The following is a 23,229-nucleotide window of genomic DNA, read 5'->3' on the forward strand; positions in this document are numbered from 1 at the left end:
ATTCTTTACAAATAATGTTTACAACACATTAAATATCATCATTGACATCATACACTTCAAATGCAATTATATAATTATATACAATCTCTTACCATTTAAAATAGTCTTTGAATCTGAATTTTTTTAATTTTTATTTTAAATAATGTGCAATTGAAAAAGAAAAATTTATCAAAACTACAAAATTCCTAATTTTTTTTTTCAAATCTATTAATTATACAGTTTTAATAGATTATATATATATATAAATATGACTGCAAATTGAAATAAGTCAAACTCATTCTCATATTTATATATATTTATATGATCAATATGAATAAGGAATGTGATTATATAATACAGTGTATATATGTATATTTATATATTTATTGTGTATTTGTGTACCTAATTTTTTAAAATAAAAGCTATATTTTAACATTTTATTTCTAAGTTTTTGAATAAGTTAAAATATTTCCCCTAATAGCTTAATTAATTATATATAATTATAATTTGATAATCAAATATATAGAATAATAAAATTTAGATTAATAAATTCACCTAAATTAACTGATTACTGTCTGACTAATTTATTTTCTGTGCTAACATCATGATTTTGAATTATAAATATTACCACATAAAATGTTTAATTGCTTGTAAACATATGTATAAACAATACAAAAACCATATAATTGAATCTATTGTCAATTCATTTTTACAAACTATAACTTTACTTTTGTAACTTTTGTAAATTTACATATAATAATCTTTTTATATATCCAACATTTTATGTTACATAGTACAGTGGGTGATCAGTTAAAGAACAGTTTGGACTATGAACACCTCAGAGAACAAACACAAGAAGAAGCAATGTAAAATAATGAATACTGATTGGTCTTCCCTTGTCTTCAGGCAACAATGCGAAACTTTTCAGAGCGCGGGAGATGTCGACATTGATGCTCAACCCAGTATATACTGATCGGATAGTATTCCTCCGAACTTTAAAACGGTCTCTTGTAATTCCTGCCTTTTATTTTTCTGACAAACAATTTTTTTAAATAATATTTGCGAAACTGTCGGGTGGGCACTTGTTAAGTTTTGCATCTGTTTTTATTTTTAAAAGGAGAGAGTATAATAGCAAAGGTAGAGAGTGGGCAGAAGATATCTGATGTTGCTGGGCAGTATGGCTCAAACAGGTCTACACTAGGCCGCAGTTCCATTTTATCTAAGAAAGATACAGTATAATTAAGAAGACTCAAGCAGCTAAAGGAGTAGCCTAACAAAAAGTCACATCTGAGAAGTAAAGAACATTGAAGAGCTCATAATGGAATCTGAAACTGATCTAATGATAGAACTTTTGAATGAAGAACACCAAGAAACTCAGCGAGATATGTTTTCTTCTGAAAAAGAGGATTAATGCCGACATCTGCTATTAAAGGTGTTTTGAAGAAGTCGGAGGATGTCAGAACAATGGTCTTAGAATGGCATCCAAACCAGGTCGAGGTTAAATGGGCTTTGGGATCTCTACAACGACAATGCTATTAATTACTTCTGAAAAATCCCGAAGAAGAGAAAAGCAATCGACATTGTGAGGTTTAAAGAATCTGTCTAAATGGAAAAAGCATGACTAACAAAAATGCAAGACTGTGTATATATGTATTTTTACTATTATATATAAATAAATGTAGTAAGAAAGTATATAATTTTTATTTTTGGGGTCTCCAGAACAGATTAATCGAATTTCCTTAAAAATCTATGATAAATTGATAATCGATTAATGAAAAATTTAGATAGCAAACACAGTCTTGGAATGGATTATGTTCATTAACCGATCACCCACTGTATATGAACTTACTTTTATGACATTTTTTTTAATAATTTATTATTATGAGATTTTAATATTGTTACAATGTTAAAATCTCATTTATCTCTCATATTTGCTAACTAAAACTAAAGCAGTTATTACTTATGTTTAAAATTAGATATAATATAAATGTTGACTGGTATTAAATTTTTATTAGTATTAATTAAAATCATATTTGATAATATTAAATGACAATGATATTCCATACTTAATTTTCTGAAACAGGAATTTGAAATATAAGCAAATAAACTGGTCAGACAGTAATATATTTATATATATATATATATATTATATATATATATATATATATATATAAATGGTAAATTTTTTACTGTATTAAATATTTTAATTATTCTTGTTACCAAGTGTAATAGCTGATTTTTTTCTAAGTTTAATTAAATTTCAAATTTAATTTTTATTTATATATTATAAATATATAAATAATTTACAAAAGTAAATTAAACAAAGTTTGATTTATTTTTTGTAAATTTGAATATCTTTTTATAAGATAAAAAACATAAATAATTAAAATTGAATTATAGTAACTGAAATTGTTTTGCAGTCCATTACAGATTATTCTAACATTGTATGTCTGTGTGTGTTTTTATTTATACATACATACTGTATATAGTGTTTTTTATATTCTTAAAACAAATTATTTTAAGATTTAATGTTATAGATTTGTATAACATTCAAATACTTGACTGACAATGCCTTACAGACCATTAATAATTAAGTATCTAAAAGAACAATTATTATTATTATTATTATAATTCATTTTGTAGATCTTAGCACCATTATCATTTCTCATTTTATAAAAGTGCATAGTAGTTGCCCTAATTATTATTTTTAATTTTTTTCCTTGACTATACATGTGAAACATTGAGCAGTAACACTATTCAGATTGTTGAGTAAGCCATTCTAAAAGTTTCTAAAGGAAAAGCAAAATAGCTGCTCTTTCTACTTATAAATATCATCCAGATAACTGTCCTTTACAAAGGAATAAATATATTTAAGTATTTTTAAATCTGTAGAATGATTTAAACATACTGTACTTTTTTTAAAGTATAGCATAACAATCAAAATATACAAAAAAAGTAAACCCTTTAAGCACAAATTAAAACTAAAATGCTAGATTATATTGAAAAATTACAGATTTTTATAAGATATATATGTATTTTTTTCATTTTTCATAAAAGTGGCAGCATTTATTCATGTGACATGATTCGAATCATTTATTTAATATAAAAAATATTGAGATTTACAGATTGAATTTTTTTATGTGAAAAAAGGGTTTAATAAACTTATATTACTATGGAATCATTTATAACAAAAACAAAAAAAAAAAGTGTAAAGGAATTATAAATTCCAAAGTTATTAATGTTAAAACTTTGTTAAAGGTTTAAAATTCAAAAATAAAATATAGGATGATATTTTCAGCATCTGTTGTACTCACTATATCATTTTTTCAGTTTACTCATAAATACAGGAAACTATTTATTTCTGTCATCAGGAGAAGCTTTCCTTATGCTTTAAGATAGTTTCAAAAATGGCACTGCATTGAGCACCAATAGTTTTTGTAGATGTCATTAGTTCTATGTACATTATGAAATAAACATTCCATGAAATTCAAGCTTTTTTTTTTTTTTGGAAGTCCAATCCAAATTTGCAGTTTGCAATCTTTTATCATCATTTTTACACCCATTATTATAAAACTCTCCATTCAATGATGGAAAGTTACAATATACTATTAACATGCCTTTGAATTGATTAATGAGGCACATAGTCATATTTTCAGATCTTCTTGTACACCAAAGTTAGCAATGGTTTTTTTCACACGAAGGGCAGTTAATCTTGAAGCAGCATTATGATACCAGCATTCTTTCATAATTTTTGACATTACTCTAAGGGCCTTGAAATAAAAATACAAAATAAATTCAATACTATTATTAATATTTATTTCTACATTTGTAATTTTAAGGGAATATTCAATAAAATAAAAGAAGCATAAATAAAGAGAATAATACATACAGTATTAATTACATTATAAATTGTAATAATGATTATAATTATAAGATTTCTGTTTCCTATATCATATTACTTTTAACTTTTTGTACGCTTTTCTTTTGTTACCACAAAAAGTGTCAAAACATTGTATTATTGGTTAGCAATTTACAGAGTATCCCAAAAGTCTCCATACAGTGACACAAATCAAGACCACCAGTGGTGAATAAATAAAACCATTGAACACTGGTAATTGGTCATTGGTTCTTGCCTGACCAATGGGCTGGCCATCATACAGAGTTCTGGGTTTTCTTCGTGTATCAAGCACCTAAACAGAATCCAGTTTCCACATAGAAAGTCCTGCTAGAAGTCAACCTATTGACAGATCACCCATGTGTTCCGTTGCCTTAATTCGTCAATCTACTGACACAAATCTTTATTCACGAAAAATTAAAATGTCTGCATTAAGTTACATTTTACCTTTGTATCTAGGAAACTTTTGGGACACCCTGTATAATTATCAATTTTCATATTTTAAGAAAATTAAATAAGCTAAAATAACTCCTAAAATTATAAAGGAAAAGATTAACTCAATTATTTTTTTATTTTTTAAATTACAATTATCTACTGAAAAATCTTAAAGTTATTGAATAATATATTCCAGTTTTCTTATTTTCACTTAAAATTATTATCATCATTATTATATTAATACAGTAATTGGTATGCTGTCTTTTTCATAATACAATATATAATCAAACAATTTAGAAAATATATTTATTTAATTTCATTAATAATAATAAAGATAAAAAAAATTACTATTATTATTATATAGTAGAGACCTATAAACTTGACATTCCATAAAATTCATTGTGTCATGTAAAAAAAAACAAACAAACACTAACACTTAACACTTGAATTACTTCCCTGGCAACACTTGATAATAGCATCAATTCTAGGTGTTAACAAAAAATATAAGTCTTTTCCTAAAGTGCACAGCACAAATGTCACTAACTCAAAAGTAGCCATTGAATAATCAATTTTTTAAAATCAAAATTTAAATAGAAACAGAAATAGTTACTATTTGTACATAGTTAATACATATAGTACATGAATTTGCATATACAGTCAAACCTGTTTTTATGCGGACTTTTTATTTGTGCGGTATAGTTGGCGACTAGTCTCGTGCGATTCGTCATGTCTCACATTGACTTATTATAGCTAAATAAACTTATTATAGCATAAATGAACTTATTATAGTAATATTATTGCATGAATATGCGAAAAATGAAATAATTTATTTTTTTACACCTGGACGAAAATATGTAAAACAGACGATAGACGAGATGATGCAGTCAAGTGCTGACATCTGTTGTCAATAAATTCTATTTCATACGGTTTTGAGTTATTTTCTATGTGAAACTTTTTTTATGCGGTCCCTATTGACCGCATAAAAAATTTTTTTAAATTGTATTGCGAAAACTAGTTTTTATAGCCATTCGTGAAGTTTCGTGAAGTTTCGTGCGTTTTTTTTTAATGCGTTTTTTTTATGCGGTCCCTATCCATCGCATAGAAACAGGTTTGACTGTATATACATTGTAATACACATGTAATAATAAGACATTGGCTAGAGGCAATTTATCATCTTTTGTAGTATAGTAATTATTTTATATTAGACTGTACTGTAGATTTTCTTTCACTCTGAATCTGTTAAAAGATTTTTAATAGATTAATTTGTAGAAATGTATTATGAGTTGTGAATAATGTGGCCAAGAGTCTATAAAACTCATCACTTTCTTAGTCCACATTAAGTTTAGTTTGTGGGACTCTACTGTAATAAAATAAGTGCCATAAATTGGATAAAGCTATATTTTGATCAAAATGCATTCTACTATTGCTTATTAAAATAAGTTACTTAAGTATATTTTGTTTATTTATTAATGAGACAAACAAATAAAATTTCAGTATTTACTCATATACATGAGACATACTTTCTTAAGACACAATGACCTTCTTAACAACTCTTGTATAAATAGTATTTTCCTTTAAAAAATATTTCAATTAATACAAAAATTAATTAAAATGGCCAAGGAATATTTTTGTGATTTGTGCCACCACCTGGGAATTGTATTTTAACATTTTTATGTAACGAGGCAGGTGAGAAACTTCAAAGAAAAGGTCAATTCAGCCTGTAACGATTTTTATTCCTAAGGTTGTGAGAAAGGACAAGATGTGAAAACTTTTATTGTCCTTTCTATACTGTAAATATTTATATATAAGTATTTTCCTTTATTATTATTTTAATGATATTTTATAATAAATTTATAAAAAATAAAAATAAAATCTAACTCTAAAAACTAAAAAAGTTTATCTTTTTGCAAAAATATGGTGCATTTCTTTGTACAATTTATGTTGTCATTGTAAATAAATTTTGTTTTTTTGGACATCAAAAAGTCTATTAGTGTCCTGTGATAAAAATATGTCATTCATAGTGTCAACTTCAATTTTATTTCTATTATAAAGTTGATGTAAAACATTAATTAATTATATGTTCTATCCTATAATGATGACATGACCAAAGGACATTTCAATTTTATAAATAACATTTTAACTGAATGTCACCAATGTAAAAATTGCAATGCAACAATATTAATCAAATCTGCATAAACTGAAAATGAACTTTTAAAATTATTTGTTTTTATAGAATAATAATTCATATAGAAGAGATTTTACACACAGATAATTTTGTAATTTAGAGAAAAATTATTATAAACTAAGAGACAATCAAATTTTACTTTAATATATATCCTCATGAAAAAAAATAGTTACATGTTATTACTACTAATCAAATGAAATTATTTGGTTAAACAGTAATTACCAATTAAATAAATAAAATAAAATATCTATCTTGTCTAAGGTAATAAATATATGTCCACCCCGTGCAGAGTTTTCATAAACAGTAAAAATAATCGAATTGTTTGCAATTTGTGAAGAAACCTTTTAGTAAATGGAGTATGCATGCCAATTGAGTTATGCTCTACAACAAAAATCAATACATACACTTGGTGTATGCCTGGAAACATCATTCCACTCAAAACATGAAGGCAATAATTTATATATATATCCTTAATTTGCATACCATCACTATTTTGTGAATTTCCTTTTGCAGCATACTCATCAGCTACTCGTTAAGACAGTGTTTCCCAAACTTTTGACATCTGTGTACCCTTTGTATAATTTTCTTAATGCTGAGTACCCCTCGTCAAAAAAATTGCATATACTTTAAATCAAAAACCAAAGATAACGAGGATATTCCATTTCTATATGCTGCTGCAATTGAAAAATCGAAAAAGCCAAAATAGAAGACTATGGAAAATATTGTTCCTAGATATAGCGATATGGACTTTAGGTCTCATTTTCGTCTTTCTAGAAGCACTGTCAAAGTAAGTCTCTGCTAAGAATTGTTAGTTGTAGTAACTAGCTACAGAAAAATTGGTTTATTCGGCATTTTTATTAATACTAAAGCACATAACAAACCTTTCCTGTTAGAAAAATCGCAAAAAAGCTAAAAATACACACGCGCACATTGTAACAATTCAATGTGTAAATACTGGAGGTTTTTGTGTGACACTGTTGTCTTGGCCATAGGGTGGAGGAATACACAGAATCACAGCACCCGGCGAAACCGCTAAGAAGTAACAAAGTTTTTTATTATTTTTCTATGTTTGTAATCGAAAAAAGTAAACTGCTTGTTGACCAGGAACAGCCGAAGCACGGTGCAGCATGTACCCCCACTAAACTTTTCCCGTACCCCTGGGGGTACGCGTACCACACTTTGGGAAACACTGCGTTAAGACATTGATATAACACAGGCACAACAAAGGTTTAGTGAAACGTTGGCCCATACATCTTGAAGTACTGTCTTCAGCTGATCATTTGCTTGGGGGTTTGTATTTTCACACCTCTTTCTTGAGGACACGTCACAGGTCCTTGTCCTTGATTAGGTTCAGATCTGACAAATTTGGGACCCATTCTACCTGATTTTGTCAAAGCCAAGTAGTAGTAGGGCAAGCAGCACACAAGTTGTGAGATCTTGTTGGAAAAGCACATTTCCCGAGGATGTAAACAGGCAAACAATACTAATGCAGAATTGCCTGTAGTGTTACACATAAATAGTCCTATCATACAGAATTAAATCAGCAATGCCAGAATATTCAAAACATTCCCACAATTGCATCGTGGCTGGAAACTTGACTTCTTGCTTTCAGTTTTGGACAAGTCTTTCATTGGACTGTCTGATGACTACACCCAATATTTTTGTATAGGATTAGGAAAGACAACTCATCATACCAAATTACTTGTTACTATTTAGTTTCTATATAGGCAGAAGGTCCCTGGCCATAAAAACTACTTTGTATGCTGAAATGACATTAATATGAACTTCAGATTATTCTTGTTTGAGTCACAGCTTGTGTCATGTAGTCTGTTGCTAGCAGTTTGTTGAGTAACAGGATTGTCTATGCATCCACTCCAGAATTTTGTTGCTGCCATGTATGTACCAGGTCAGTATTTCATGACATGATACAAAATTTTATCTCCCCTGGCAATAGTTGTTGGCAGTCTACTGTTGCTGTGTCCAGTTGGTGTAGAACAGTTTTCTTGTAGTATCTAAAGAATGTTCTGACAGCAGATTTGTTTGAACACAATTCCATAGAAATTTGTCATACAGTCATTGCAATTTTTTGGAGGATCTGCTCATGTATCAGAAGTCCTGACTTCTTTCTTCTTCTTGTTTGAGTTTTGAACACAGAGACAGCACAAGATTTTATATCACCATTCATATGCACATGGGTAATTGTACAGTACATAGTGTAAAGCAGTGAAAATTTATGCACGTGTAGCTGAGTGACAGCTAAGAGTGCAGTGTGTGTAAATTTATTGCCTGCACATTTTGAGTAGAATGATGTTTCCATACATATTGAGATGTCTATTAGTGTAAATACTAATTTTAATTGTTGAACATAGCTCAACAAGTAAAATTAGTATCTACACTAGTAAAAAGTTTTCTTACAAATTATAAATGATTCTGCTTTTCTTACCATTATGATGTGCGTGGGTGCAAGAAGAAATCATGCATCAAAATTTAATTAAGATAATAAACTTTTATTATGAATTCAAACAACTTATTTAAATGTTATTTATTGAAATTGATATTACTAATATTTGTTATTAAAAATTGGATTTGCTACATAATCATAATTTATATTTTATTTCTTTAAAAATTTAAAATGAAACATAATAAATTTATCTTAGTATACCTCATATGATTGCCATCTGTTTGGTATAGGTGGTCTTTGCCTATCAACGCATACCACTTTTTTCATCTCTTCTATACTGGGATCAGAAGGCACCATGTCATAGTAAGGAAGTTGATAATCTTCAAAAATTCCTAAATTTTAAAATTTAATAAGATTTAAATTCAATGACACAGTACAACATTCAAAGTTGTATAGAATTATAACAATTACAGTAGAACCCTGATTGACTAACATACTGCATTACCTAAGATGAACCCATAAGTAAATACAGTAGAGAGTAGTTAATCGGAACGATTTTCATTCGGACTGTGTCGTACTGAATCAAACGTTTTTGATACTAGATTTACTTCTAAAGTATAATTTTCATGTTTTTATATTCTTCAATATATTTATTTTGTTTGTACAAAATGAAGAAATAATTTTTAACGATACATCGAGCCTCGATTATTAATATAAAAATTTTTTTAGGCTTAAAATCGATGAAAATTTAACACGAAGCGACACGTAACGGAGAAAAATTCAACATGAAGCAACACGTAACGGAGAAAAATTCAACACAAAGTGACACGCAACAAAGAAAAATTTGAACATCAGACAGGTTAATGTATTTTTTTGTACATAATCGGAACAAATCACTAATCTGAACAACCCCAGTCCCCAATTCATTCCGATTAACGACTCTCTACTGTATATTACTTTTCTTATCCTGCTAATTCTTTAAAAAGTTTAAAATGATAATATGTATTACAAAACTATTTATTTCTGTTATCTTTTATCATTTAACTTCAATGTCAGACAAATCATTCATATTAAACTGTAAGTACAATAATACATATTTTCATTCTTAAAACTATCGTATGCATTAGATATATAATAAATAATGTAAAAAATGTTATTCATATATATAATCAAATTTGCTAAGATATAAAAACAAACTTAAAGTGATGTATCATATAAATCTTTTATATCTGTAATTTTTAATCCAAAACAGTAGTAGCCACCCATTTTATCTGACTGAGGTAACATCAGTCTACATTATCTCAGATAATTGGGGATTTACTGTATTTCTTAAAACTAAACTTCTTTACTCTTTCCTATATCTTCTCAAAATGATTCCTTTTCTTTTTCAAACCTTTCTATTCTTTCATATAATTGTTACAGCATGAAATTAGTGTTTACAAAATAAACTTATTCCAGAAAATTTCTTTTGAAAAGATCTATTATGTAATAAAGCACCATACTTTGTTAGTATTCCCTTTTTAGTAATATTTCAAAATTATATTAGTAATGAAGCTAGACATTCAATTAGATATTTCTTTCATAAAACTATTATTAAAAAAATCATTATTTGAACAACAAAATAATGTCTGTAATGTTTATATAACTATTGCAGTATAAAATATTTTCTTTCATATACTAAATGGTATTCTGTACTTTGTATATGTACTTTGGATATGCCATCATAAATTACACTGGTTTACAAAATTGAACTTTTTGTGTGCCTTTTAAATAAATGCTATGTTTTTATACTAATTTTGGGTCACTGAATACAAATATACAAGTAAAATTTTAAAATTAGCTCTTGGTTTCAAAATATCACAAATATGAAATACTATAAATTAAAGTAAAATGTCAAAGAACCTCAAACTATTTATTAAAAAAAAAAAACATTAATTTATTTAGTTTTTGTAACTTTTTACATGAAATTAAGAATTAAGAAATAATACCAAAATATAACATTTTTTAATCAAGAATTTGTCTTCTTTTTCACTTGTCTTTTGTAAGGGGTATCTCTTTTCAAGTTCCAGCAACATTGATGTATCACATCGGCCCTGGTATCTTTTTTCCATTGCGGATATGTCTTGGTGGAATCGTTCGCCATGTTTGTCACTTACTTCACTGCAATTGGCAGGAAAAAATCAAGATGAGAGAAGAAGAAAGTGAATGTTAAGGGACATATTGCAACCCATCTGCTGATACTTTTGTAGATGATTGTTTACAAGTTCATCATAATTTTCACATCTGTCGCCTAAAAAAATCGCAAACCACTCCTCTAAAAGACTCCCACACCTCCTTTTCAAAACCCTTTATTGTCCTTTGTCTCGCCTTTCTGCGAAATGTGACATCTCTGACTCAGCTTTGTTTACAACTTAATGACCTTGAGAACAGCTGGTTTTGTCTTTCCTGGGACTTTTAGATATAACCCTCGGAATAAGACAACTCTAAAGTAGGGTGAATACTAGCGATTCGTATATTTGTAAATATTTTGCAAATTTATTCATTTTTATTGCGATTTGTGATCCCTGACTTAATTAAACATATATATAAAAAAAATCTATTAATTGAAAAAAGTAAAAAACTATTGAATGTCATTTTTTTACATCAGAAAGTAGCTTTAAATAACTTTACTGACGTAAAATCGTGCACTAGAACTTTAGAATGATGAAAAATTAGATAAAAAACATCCCATAAAAAACAATTACGTAGCATAAATGAACAATACGAGCTAAGTTCTATGATTAGATTCAGCGAATTGAAAACTATAGTTAAAGTACATTTTGATGTAGACCAATATTATCAGTTCCATTATCATATTTCAGTTGTTATTAATTAAATGCAGATTAAAACTGTTTAAAATTAATGTTGATAGTAGCCTATATCTGGAAGGAGGAATCAGACAACTAGTTCTTCACATGTATTACTTGTATCTTTGAGTTGCATTGCAAAATAATTTTCAGTATCAGATGATTATGTTGAGAAAATCTCTATTTGTTATGGTTATAATCAATTTAAGAAATATGAAATAAAAATGCAGTCATATAAAGTTTAGACTAACAAAAGAGTGCATTGGATGATTGGAAATGGAAAATGATTAGATGTAAGCAAATAAATAAAATTCTTTAATTGATTAAAGAGGAGATAGTCACTGATTATGAGTGTCCATGCTAATAAATTTTGGATTTTCATCATTTTTCTTATTTTTAATAGTGTTTGAGATGTAATAGCATTGTTTCAAAATAACTTTGTAGAGTAGTGCTAAATGCATATACACAAACACATGCATACACAATTTTTTTAAAGTAATTTAATTACATATACACACAACTTATATGTTAAAACCAATCTTTTGCCAAAGCCATCACATTATCTATCTGTAATTATATATAAAAGTACTTAAACATTTTTCTAGTAGCTTTACAGTTCTTAATATTTGATCTAGTGATGATACTAAAATACTAAAAAATATTAATCATAGATAAACATAAAATAAATACAAGCTATTTAACTAAATAAATGCTCATATACATAAAATAAATTCCAAATACTACTACAAAATTAGTAATTCAGTTTCTTTGAATATTTCAATATTCAAACACGATGTAATTTGTAAATTTTTGTTCATTTTTATATTGCAGTTGACTGCCAATTTTTCAATATACTTAGTTCCAAAGTCTTGTTGGATTAACAGTTTTGCTAGATCAACTGAGGTCATATATAGTGATGGGATGATACCAAAATTTCTCCCAATTCTGATTATGCAAAACACTCCAGATTCTGATATGATTCTTTTGAACACTTTATGAAGTTTAGTTTAGTTTAGAAAATTTAACAATTTACATTATGAATGTGATACATTTATTAGTTAATAAATATCAAACTTAAGAATAGAAAATGACTGGGAAATCCAGAATCAATGTTTCAAAAGAAACCTGAAAATTTTTCATTTATAGGTGGATATGCATGCTTTTGCTGTACTACAAAATAAATTTGTAATCTTATTTTAGATAAAGTTAATACTGCAACATTCTACCCTCAAAGAAATTATAGCTAATTCCCTTTTACTCAAAAAATGCTCCCATCACATCACCTTGCCATCTTTGGAAACTGGGTTTGCCAGCCAACATGATGACTACGGAGGGGGAAGGCAAATGAGAAGATGCACTTCTTTACATGAGAAAATAAAACAAATCTCTTTATATGAAATACAAATTAAAAATTTCTCATTAGTAATATAATACACATCTTGTACATGGTGCATATGTGTTAAGAACATCTACAGAGAGGACCAAGAGTGGAAACTGTCCTCTTCTAAAATTTGCTTTAGTCTTTGTTTTTTCTCAGAGTTTCTTGAATTTTTAAGAATTTCTATTTCATTACAATGAATTAATTTTAGTCCGGACATGACAAGATGACCCTTATATTTCTTTAGATGTAATGCAGGTATTTTACTATTTGGAAAACTAGTGTTTTTAGGGTAACTGAACTTTTTACTTGCTTTTTTATATTTATTATTCACTGTTATGAAGATAGTTTAAGTAAAATCAAACCTATTTAAGGAACACAACTTTAGTAATTCAATTAGTTAATTAACTGTTCTTTTTATATCTTATCTTTTGTCTCTAAGACAAAATTTATGGAGCCTTCTTAATATGTACACACTTATATAGAATCAGTTGAACAAGTGATAGGCTACCACATACTCAACTGCAATATTAAGTATGACAGTCTCTTTCATGAAGTTTTTATAGCTTAGAATGGCCCTTCAGTTCATAAAGCTTTGTATCTTTTAAAGTAATCCTTGGACAGACTTAATGGAGAAAAAATACCATTTTACTAGGTTTTCTTCTAGTTTTCACTTGAAGGTCTACAATACATAGGTCTTGTAGGTCATTGACAAACTATATAATAAAATGGGAAGACCTGCCATTTCTTGGAAACAACTAAAGTAGTTGTGTAGTTTAATTGTAATATTTCAAAACTATGTAGTAGTAGTTATTAATTTTTCATAAAATGTTTTATTTTGTGTGCAAACTTGTAATAATTTTGGGAAAATTTTGTTTGTAAAACTTATGTTCTGGAAAAATTTTGGGCTTTGAAAATATTTGAAACCTCTGCATGAAGAAACCTTGTAATACAGCACTGGATGTCTGTTTGCCCACACTATAATTCCTGGGGTGTGATTTGAGCACTACATGCCTGTCTTTCCAGACTTACATATTTATGATAACTTTATTTAACTATGACAATGGCAAACATTATCAAAAATTATCCTGAAGTTATTATTATTTAGATTTTCATGTACTTTCTAGTGTCACCATTTTTGATCTCCAGTATCAGTGAACTTTAGTGAGAAACCCCCTTAGGACATCATAATCTGGGGATCTCCAACACATACTCACCAATTTTTCAATTCATGACACTTTTTTTTCAGCTATAATTAGTCTGATCCCCCCAACATTAGTTATTCCCCCAAGTTTTATAACTGGTTCACTTTATTTGTAATATCTTATATACTGAAAATTTTTTTTATTTTGCATTTGATAGAGAAAGTATAAAGAAAGGTAAACTCCACTGTGAGACTATTATTTCCTGAGATGTGTAGAAAAGACAAGATAAAAGATATCTTAATATTTTCTCTCTATTGAGAATTTTTTTTTGTAAATTTTCTGTGTGTATTTTTTGTAGTTTGTAATATTTACAATAATTTTTTTTCTGCATCTTGTTGATTATATATATTTCAGATACTACTTTTACAATGCTATAATTTCTTATATATTAATAATTCAAGAAGATTTATTAAGATATAAATTTTTTAAATAATAACATTGTGAAATTGAGAAATTTTTTTGAAATGTTAATCAAAAGCTTTAAACTTAAATAAAAATAAAGGTATATTTTGAGATTTATATAGCCAATGCACAACTGCACATCATGATTTACTTCATGATGTGCAATAGCTGGTTTACCTAAAGTTAAAAAAAAAATAATGAATGAAAAGTTAATTTTCAATAATTATTTATAATTAAAGCTTAAAACTTTTAACAAAATATCTAAATAAATATTCACAATGACAATGTGTTTTAAAGCAAATTACTATAGTTTGGTTATTCACTTTAAAGTACAAAGCTGTTCATAGAATTTAATAATATACTGTAACTTATTAAATAATTAAAGTAAAAGCTCAATATAATGGACTATAACAAGACTGAAGAATAAAAGTCCATTACTATACAACAAATTCTTAAACTGGACAGTAACAATGTATGTTTCAGTAAACTTATATCCAATCCAGCAAGATAAAAAAAATGCAGTTCAAATGTTTTTGGCCTATGTCAAAAGCCTTCCTCAGGAACAATCAAGTTCTAAATCAAGTTCAAGGAATTACAATGTACAATGGAATATAAACTTTAACTGTTAGAATTCAAAGATTGAACACTGTTACATTGTTGAAATAAGTAACTTTCATTGGATACATATTGGCTCACAGTGAAAAATCATAACAGGTTTGCCATGCTCTGGAAACAGGTTTCTCAAGCTTGTAATTGACACAATTATCCTTTAATGTAGCTTTAAAAATTTTCAGGGCCCTCATATCTCTACTGCGTTGGCTCTTGTTGGAAAGAAGAGTGAGAGTCCTGAGAAGAGTGGCATGTTGGAGTAAATGATCCAAATTCTCATCTAAAGTGCAAACAGAGGGCAGCAGTGGCTTTCCCATGCCACAACATGTTCTATACCCTGTTTCAATAATGACCTTTTTGTGGAGCCATTGTATCACTAAGTCCTTATCAAACCACTTTAAAACAGTGACCTATCAAGTGAGTGTACTCACGTATTGTGTATGTACAAAAGATACTGAAACAGAATTAATAAACACAACATAGCATATGCCCATTTTCCGACCACCTTGTTAGGAATATTGATCTTAAAGTTAAGACTCATTTCATATTGCAGAGTGACCAGGATGCAAGGAAGGACAGAACATGGAAATATTGTCTGGTTGTGCCATACCATCAATCCTTATCTGTTATTTTCAACCAAATAGCCTGTCTCAATGACCTCCATATTCCATACAGATGTTTTCCAACTATTTTCACATTACTTAGAAATGGAAAGAATCCTACCAACACACACACACACAACCCCTGGAGAGTACAAAATTCCCATATGTGACAATACAACAAATCCAAGACTCGTCATTCATAGAGAAAATGAAACCAAAACTGTACAAAACTAGTCAATCAGAAAATGAACAAAAACTAAATGTAATGCGGAAATCTACATTTAAAAATTGAATTTTATATAATTTTTGTGTTTATTTTTTTCAAATGAAGTAAATAAAATGACAACTATTGCAAAATAAAATTGCAACTAAAAAATCTACAATAAGAGAAGATGGTGGTCTGCAGGACCTGAAAAATAGGCTGTAATAGCAAAAATCTGTTATAAAGGAGTCTGTTACAGCAGATGAGTTTTCTTATAAAATTCCAATACTTTTGGTCAAACATCAGCCATTCATAATAATGCAAAGTCCACAATATCAAGCTTTTATTGTATTAAATAAGATTGTGGTTTACACAGTTTGATGCAATGTCAATAAAACTGATATTATAAATTATTTCCATAATATATACAATAATATGCATTATTTCATTCATATATAATATCAAATAAAAAGTATTTATTTAATAGAAAAATGTACTGACCTCCAACATTGCATCGTCGAGCAATTTCCCAAAGTACTAAACCAAAGGCATATATATCAGCACGTTTAAATGAATCAAATTGATTGGTATTGATAGTCTCATCAAGTACTTCAGGAGCTAAATACCGTTTTGTACCAACTCTTGTATTGGGTGGAATATCTACTGAATATGTGACTGAGTCATATCGAACTGCTAGTCCTAAATCAGCAATAGCACATGTTCCATTGCTTTTGACTAAAATATTTTTACTTTTTAAATCACGATGTGCAATGGCTGGTTTACCTAAATATAGAAAAATGAAAGAAAGTTAACTTTAATTATTTTTTTACATTTTCTATTAATATTTCACTTCAAATTGCAAAAATTATAGGAGAAATTTTGTTAAACCAAAAATAATGATATACTCAACAAATTCTATACAAATATCAGTAAAATTTCAAATATATTTTAGTTTATAAAAATTTATATTTTTGAATATTTCTAGTCTTCACATAATATCAATAATTTGTTTTATTATTACTATTAGAAGTGTAATTTAATAATCAAGCATGTAAATATTACATATTTGATTATTAAAAATTTACCAAGAGATGCTTATAATAAGTATAATGAGTGTTACAAGTATCTCTTAATAATTAATTAACTTTTATTATGATTCTTGAATTCCTTTATACACTATTCAATTTTTAACTGATAAATGTATAAAAGTATAGATTTCAAAATTTTAAAATTGAGGATTTTGAATATTTATAAAATCTTAAAAATAATTTTTTTACCTTGAGTTCCTAAAATTTCAATGTGCAAGTGAGCTAATCCATTGGCTATGGAATAAGCCATTTTACACATTCCAGCACTGTCTACTGTAGTTCTTTTTAAATAATCAAATAAGGATCCATTTTCATGATAATCAGTGACTAGCCATAACTGAGTCCAAGTACCATTATCTAAAATAATTTTATAGTTTTTTATCAATTCAAATAAAAATAATTATTTATTATACTTTATTTATTTTAATACTAGCAAATAAACTTTCAACTATTTATGAGTTATACTATGTGGTTGTAATTTTGTTGCAGTAAATTTTCATGTTATGTGCAACATGTGTATTTTTAATATGCTATGTAACATCTAACATACACATAACATAATATCATATGCAGTGGCGTAGCTACATATTCAACGCCCTGGAGCAAGTATAATCGGTGCGCCCCCTTGTTCCTCGGAGGCTCGCGAAATTTATTTTGAACAATTAATTTAAAAACATATCTAATTATTTTGATTTAAAACCTTACTTAATAACGATTTATTTGAGATTCAAGACATTTCAACAGTAAGATATTCAATTTAATAAATTTTATGATATAATTGAGATGGGTTGATAATAATAAGTGCAGAGCCCAAACAGAAGCTGAAAGCTGAAATTTGGTACACAGTTAGGGTGAGCCATACCAAAGCACATTAAGAAGAAATTTTTCGAAATCGGTTAAGGATTACCCTGAAGAACTGAGCTTCTACTGTACTATTTTATATGCAGTATTTTGCATTTTTGCGAAAAATCAAACATATTTTTAGACCCATCTAAAAATGTTCTAATTAGTCTTGGAAGAGGGGGACATAATTCTTGCACCCAGTGAAAATGAGTAAGATCGCCTATAATCTAATAATCTTAATCTTTGCTTTCATTAGTTTTTGCCTAACAACGTCGGGCTCATCTAGTATAAATATAATAATAAAACAAAATATAATTCTTTAAGTACAGAGTATCTAATAATATTTACTACATATTATATAAACTGTATTGACAAAATGTAAGCAAGTTTAGTTTCATAAGAAATACATAATAATACATAAGAAAACTTCAAAATTGTTTCCTCGCTTTTTCGTTTGCGAATCGATCAATCACTTTCTTCAGATCAAGTTGACAAGCTATTGTTTTTCTCAGTTGATATAGTTAGGGGCGGATTTAGATTTTTCGAGGTCTAGGGCTTATTGAAGTCCAATGGGAACCCATTTTTTGTTAATACAAATAATACTATAAATTATCATTATCTATTTTTTACTATACGATAAATGTTCATTGTTAATGAAAAAGTATTAAAAATTTACAATGATAATTCAATTTTTGTGGGTCCTTGACACTTGGGGACCCAGGTCTTAAGCCCCATTAGTCCCTATGTAGATCCGTCCCTGGATATAGTAACCAGAGTTAAGACAGTGTAGTGATATGCTGATTCTTAAATAAGTTTTAATTAATTTTAGTTCTAAAAACTTTGTTTTGCTGTTGTGATCGCCCGTAAAGTTAAAAAAATGAGGCATGTTGCAATAATGTCAGAGAACCTATTTGAGGCTGCGGTGTGAAATAAAAGTAGTTCAGCAATTTCGCTTATAGAAGTAATTTCTTTTGCCTGACTATAAAAACACATTTTAATCTCTTCTTTGAAACAGTGTTTGGTAATTTGTTAAACTATGAACTCTAAGTTGAGTTTTAAAATAAACACTAGGCTTTATTTTAAAACTCAACTTAGAGTTCATAGTCCAACACATTTTAAATCAAAGCAATTGAGATCCAAAACTAGGCAAATGTCGAAGGGATATGCCGATTGTAACAATTCTGATTGTTCCAGAATATTTTTATCAGATGAGGCGACAAGATATGCAGGCGATAAGCACTTGAAAAGTGTACATAATTGTCGAACGGATTCAAATCTAATCGTTAATTGATTAATTATTAAATCCAAAATTTTTTACAAATGTTTTTACAAGTTTTTATTTCGCCCTTTCTAACTTGGCACTCTCATGATTCATGCACCTGGAGCAGTTTGCTCCAACTGCTCCACGGTAGCTACGCCTCTGATCATATGGATGTTATATATAAATATCAAACATACTATAGTAGCCCCTAATTACATCACAGATTCGGATATATCACGCTTTTTTGATCTTCAAATTTTACAAGCACTGGAGTCAATAAATTTTGAATTATCAATTTTCATTGAATTTCTTTTTGCAATGAAATATGGTATTTTATTCCTATCATTGTCCTTGAAACTACCACTGCAGGTAAAACAATAAATTAGTCAAGATCTAAATAAGCAAAACAGATGGACAGATAGATCAATTATAATTTATGTTTCTTTTTAATATTAAAAAGTTGTTTATTGGTTTTAACCTCATTTACAAGTTTCTGTGAATTGGAAATTTTACACTTTATATGAATTAAGACAATACTGTCAATTTGCATAAAGGTGTGAAATTTCCAGTTCATCACATAATGTATAAAGAAAAGATTTCTTTATTTCTAAAGGGAGAGTTCTGAAATATTTATATAGTAGTAACATTATTTTACTTTTTAGAGAATTTTTACTCTGTAATTTTATAGGTTTTGATGTTCTATTATATGTTAAATATTTATTTTTTAAATTTTCAATTACTGTATTTATAATTTTTATTGAAAAATATAATTTACGTGAATTTTTAATAAGCAATTTATTGTGAAATATAGTACCGTATAATAAAATCTCAACTGACAATTTGTTTTTATATCGACAGTGTACTTGTGTTTAAATGTCATTGTTAAAGAAACGATAATGATAAACAGATGTTCGTGGTATCGAGGTTTACGTAAATGTCAGTTAATACAATATAACCATGAATAAAATTCAGTATTGAGAAAATCAGCTTATTTTATATCAGAAATATTTACTGATGAAAGAATAGAGGATAGAGATTCCATAGTATGTATAATCATTTTAGTAAAAGCCCCGAATTTTTAGTACTCTGTTATATCGCACTTGTCAGTAGACAAGTGTGATATAACAGAGTACTAAAAATTCTGGGGGGGCTACTGTATTATCTTTGTGATAAACATTCAAATCATTTTAAACAGACTTAAATTTTTGACTAAATAGAAAATTGATATATTATATTGCTAATATGATATGATATGTTATCTTATGTGATATGTTATTTGTATTGCTCTCTACTTTCTTAATTTTATTTTAAAATTTGAAATAAATATAAATCATTACAATTATATTTCCCTTTTTTATCTGCTGATAACATCTTGTGATACATAATGGTGGCGATTATTTTGTGTTGAAGAACAAAAATGTGTTGTACTAATTAAAATCAATTACAATTTCAATATTTTTGTTATCAAATTTGAATTTATTACTTTCATTTATAAAAAACCTTCAATAGAAGAAAAATAAATACTTTTGGATATTTAAATTTAAATCAAATATAATCTTATAAATAGCACTGTAAATTTTTTTGGTAATTTAATAGTTCTTTGTTGTTTAACAGTGCCTATATTTAAAAATGGCTACATGTAACTAACAGGTTTTTCAACTTTATATTTTCATTTGAAATCAGTATAGAAGTTAATATTTTATTTTAAATTAAATGAATTATTAAAAAAAAAAAAAAACCATTCTCAAATGCTTCTCTCTACTTGGAATATGCTTCCACCTCCCTTCACCATTGATAAACACAGATTTTCAGAACACATTGACAAAACAGTAAAATATCTCACTATATGTTATACTGTGGTGAGGGACTGCCTTGCGATTGTTGCAAGCATTGAGATTTGTGCTCCGCTTATCGATCGTATTTTCTCTGGATATTCTGTGCTTTAATAGGAGTTTTATACATTGTTGGAAAGAGCGCGGAACGAGGAAACTGTGAGTGTTAAATGTTTTTAAATCGGCCGAGCGGTTTAGAAGTTACGTGCGTCCGAAGTTTTCGACTTTGGTCGGGCCTCACGTGTGCCTCCGGACTGTTATTTTGTCGGTTTCATATAGCCTTAACGATTATATTTAATGCCTGAAAATTCGATCTATTTCCGTCAATCCGTTACCGAGATATTAAAGTACAAAAATAGTACCGTTAACAAAGGACTGTAAGTCACCACGTGGTCGCCGTAGCTGGTTGACGCGTCATAGCCGTTCGGCGACTAGGTTTACGAGGCTTCAGTTTTCGCTCTTTTTGCGTATTTTTTACGCTGAAGCCCAACGGTTGTCTTCCTGTTTAATGTTATTGTCGCGGTTTTGTTCGGGTCGGTTTACTTTAACGGCCTACTGCTTAGCCTATCGGAGTCTACCGAGCCGTTTGGCGCAACTGTGTTATTTTGGATACCTACAAGTGCGGTGTCATCTCTCGCAAACTATCGTCTTGGACTTTTTCCTCCCTTTGGCTGGGCACAAAATTCTGTGATCGACAGGATTCAGCGGGTTTTATTTCGTTCTAGCTGACGGTTGTGTCAGCTGAACGGCTACTGTGGACTGAGGACTCACTGCTGCCGATTTTTGTTTTGCTTTATTTTTTATTTTATTTTATTTTTTCTTTTTTTTTTTTTTTCTCGTCACCGGACGTCATTCGCCGTTTGGCTTTTCTTGTAGCCGTTCGGCGTAGCTAATCTTGTCGGCGGGGCTCAGCTTATCGGCGTAGCTATTCAAGTCGGCGGGCTCAGCTAATCGGCGTTTCCTCTGTTTTATTGTTTTTTCGGGGTCTATTCTTATTCGCATCTTCAATGGAGGACCCGAAGGTTATCCTCGAGTCGCTGGGGGACTGTTCTTCTCAACCACCCGCCAGTACATCGGCAGATAGTGAAAATGAAGAAGACACACCCTGTACCTGGGATTCTGATGAAGATATTCTCAAGGAAGCTAATGTTAGTCTAGGGAGGATCATGGAGCTTGTCCCAGAGTCCACCAACTCCGCTGTGCGAAAACACGAAAGGGCTGAAGTCAGGAAACGAGCTGCACGAATGTTCGCAGCTATTCATCAGATGTATGGAATGCTCAAAGAACTGAGATCCAAAACTTCTCAAATTTTAACACCAGCTACTGTCTCCAAAACCTACGCAGATATCGTCAGCTCAGGAGCTAAGCAAAGTAACACCACTAAAACAATTACTAGATCTCTATCTTCTAAGATACAGCAGGAAGGCAGTGGGGGGACACACGCTGTTTTGGTGTACCCCAAAGCAGAAGACCAAGATACAAACGAAAACCCGGATAAATTAATCAACACTCTGAAAGAAGCCATCCAACCACACGAGTTGGGGATTAGCATCAAACGAGTTTACAAAGTTAAAAACCAAGGGATCTGTATAAGGGTTCAAAATAATAAAGATGGAGAAACACTTAGGGAAGCTATAGAAGGCATCCCTTCAATTAAAGAAAAAGTTAAATGCCATGTTACAGAGGGCCGTAGACCCCGAATCATTCTCTTAAACGTCCCAAATTCGGTCGAAGAGCAATATCTAATACAGACTCTATATAAACAAAACAACATATGGATGGGCCACACCTTAGAAAGTTTCACTCAACAATGCCGCATTAGTACGGTGTTCAATAAGGGACGTACAAAAGAAAACTGCAGACACATGGTGTTATCGGTTACTCCAGCAATACGTAGCCTTATCATAAATAACCGTCACCTCTCGTTGTCTTGGGCCACGGTGCGGGCCGATGACTTTATCCCGGTCACCAGATGCTACCGCTGCTGCGGCTTTAATCACCTAGCAAAGGACTGCCAAGAACTAACTCGATGTAGCCACTGTGCCAAGTCGCACAAATTCAACGAG

At 29.2% G+C, this 23,229-nt stretch overlaps 2 protein-coding genes across 2 annotated transcripts in view; both read right to left on the reverse strand.

The window, feature by feature from the left end:
* Positions 1 to 23,229, reverse strand: part of LOC136969432 (patched domain-containing protein 3-like) — a 330,862-nt gene that overhangs the window by 80,337 nt on the left and 227,296 nt on the right. The gene's annotated exons all lie outside the window — the stretch shown is intronic.
* Positions 2,138 to 23,229, reverse strand: part of LOC136969476 (TGF-beta receptor type-1-like) — an 80,058-nt gene continuing 58,966 nt past the window's right edge. Inside the window, exons 6-9 of the mRNA XM_067263648.1 lie at positions 17,417 to 17,584; positions 16,641 to 16,922; positions 9,157 to 9,287; positions 2,138 to 3,749 (exon numbers count right to left, since the gene is read on the reverse strand). Coding sequence (XP_067119749.1) covers positions 3,624 to 3,749; positions 9,157 to 9,287; positions 16,641 to 16,922; positions 17,417 to 17,584 — 707 coding nt within the window. The 3' untranslated portion in view covers positions 2,138 to 3,623. The remainder of the gene's footprint in view (positions 3,750 to 9,156; positions 9,288 to 16,640; positions 16,923 to 17,416; positions 17,585 to 23,229) is intronic.

The sequence above is a fragment of the Centruroides vittatus genome, unplaced genomic scaffold (genome assembly GCF_030686945.1).
Source record: "Centruroides vittatus isolate TY-2023 unplaced genomic scaffold, ASM3068694v2 contig_1035, whole genome shotgun sequence".
In the NCBI taxonomy this organism is placed as follows: Eukaryota; Metazoa; Arthropoda; class Arachnida; order Scorpiones; family Buthidae; genus Centruroides; species Centruroides vittatus.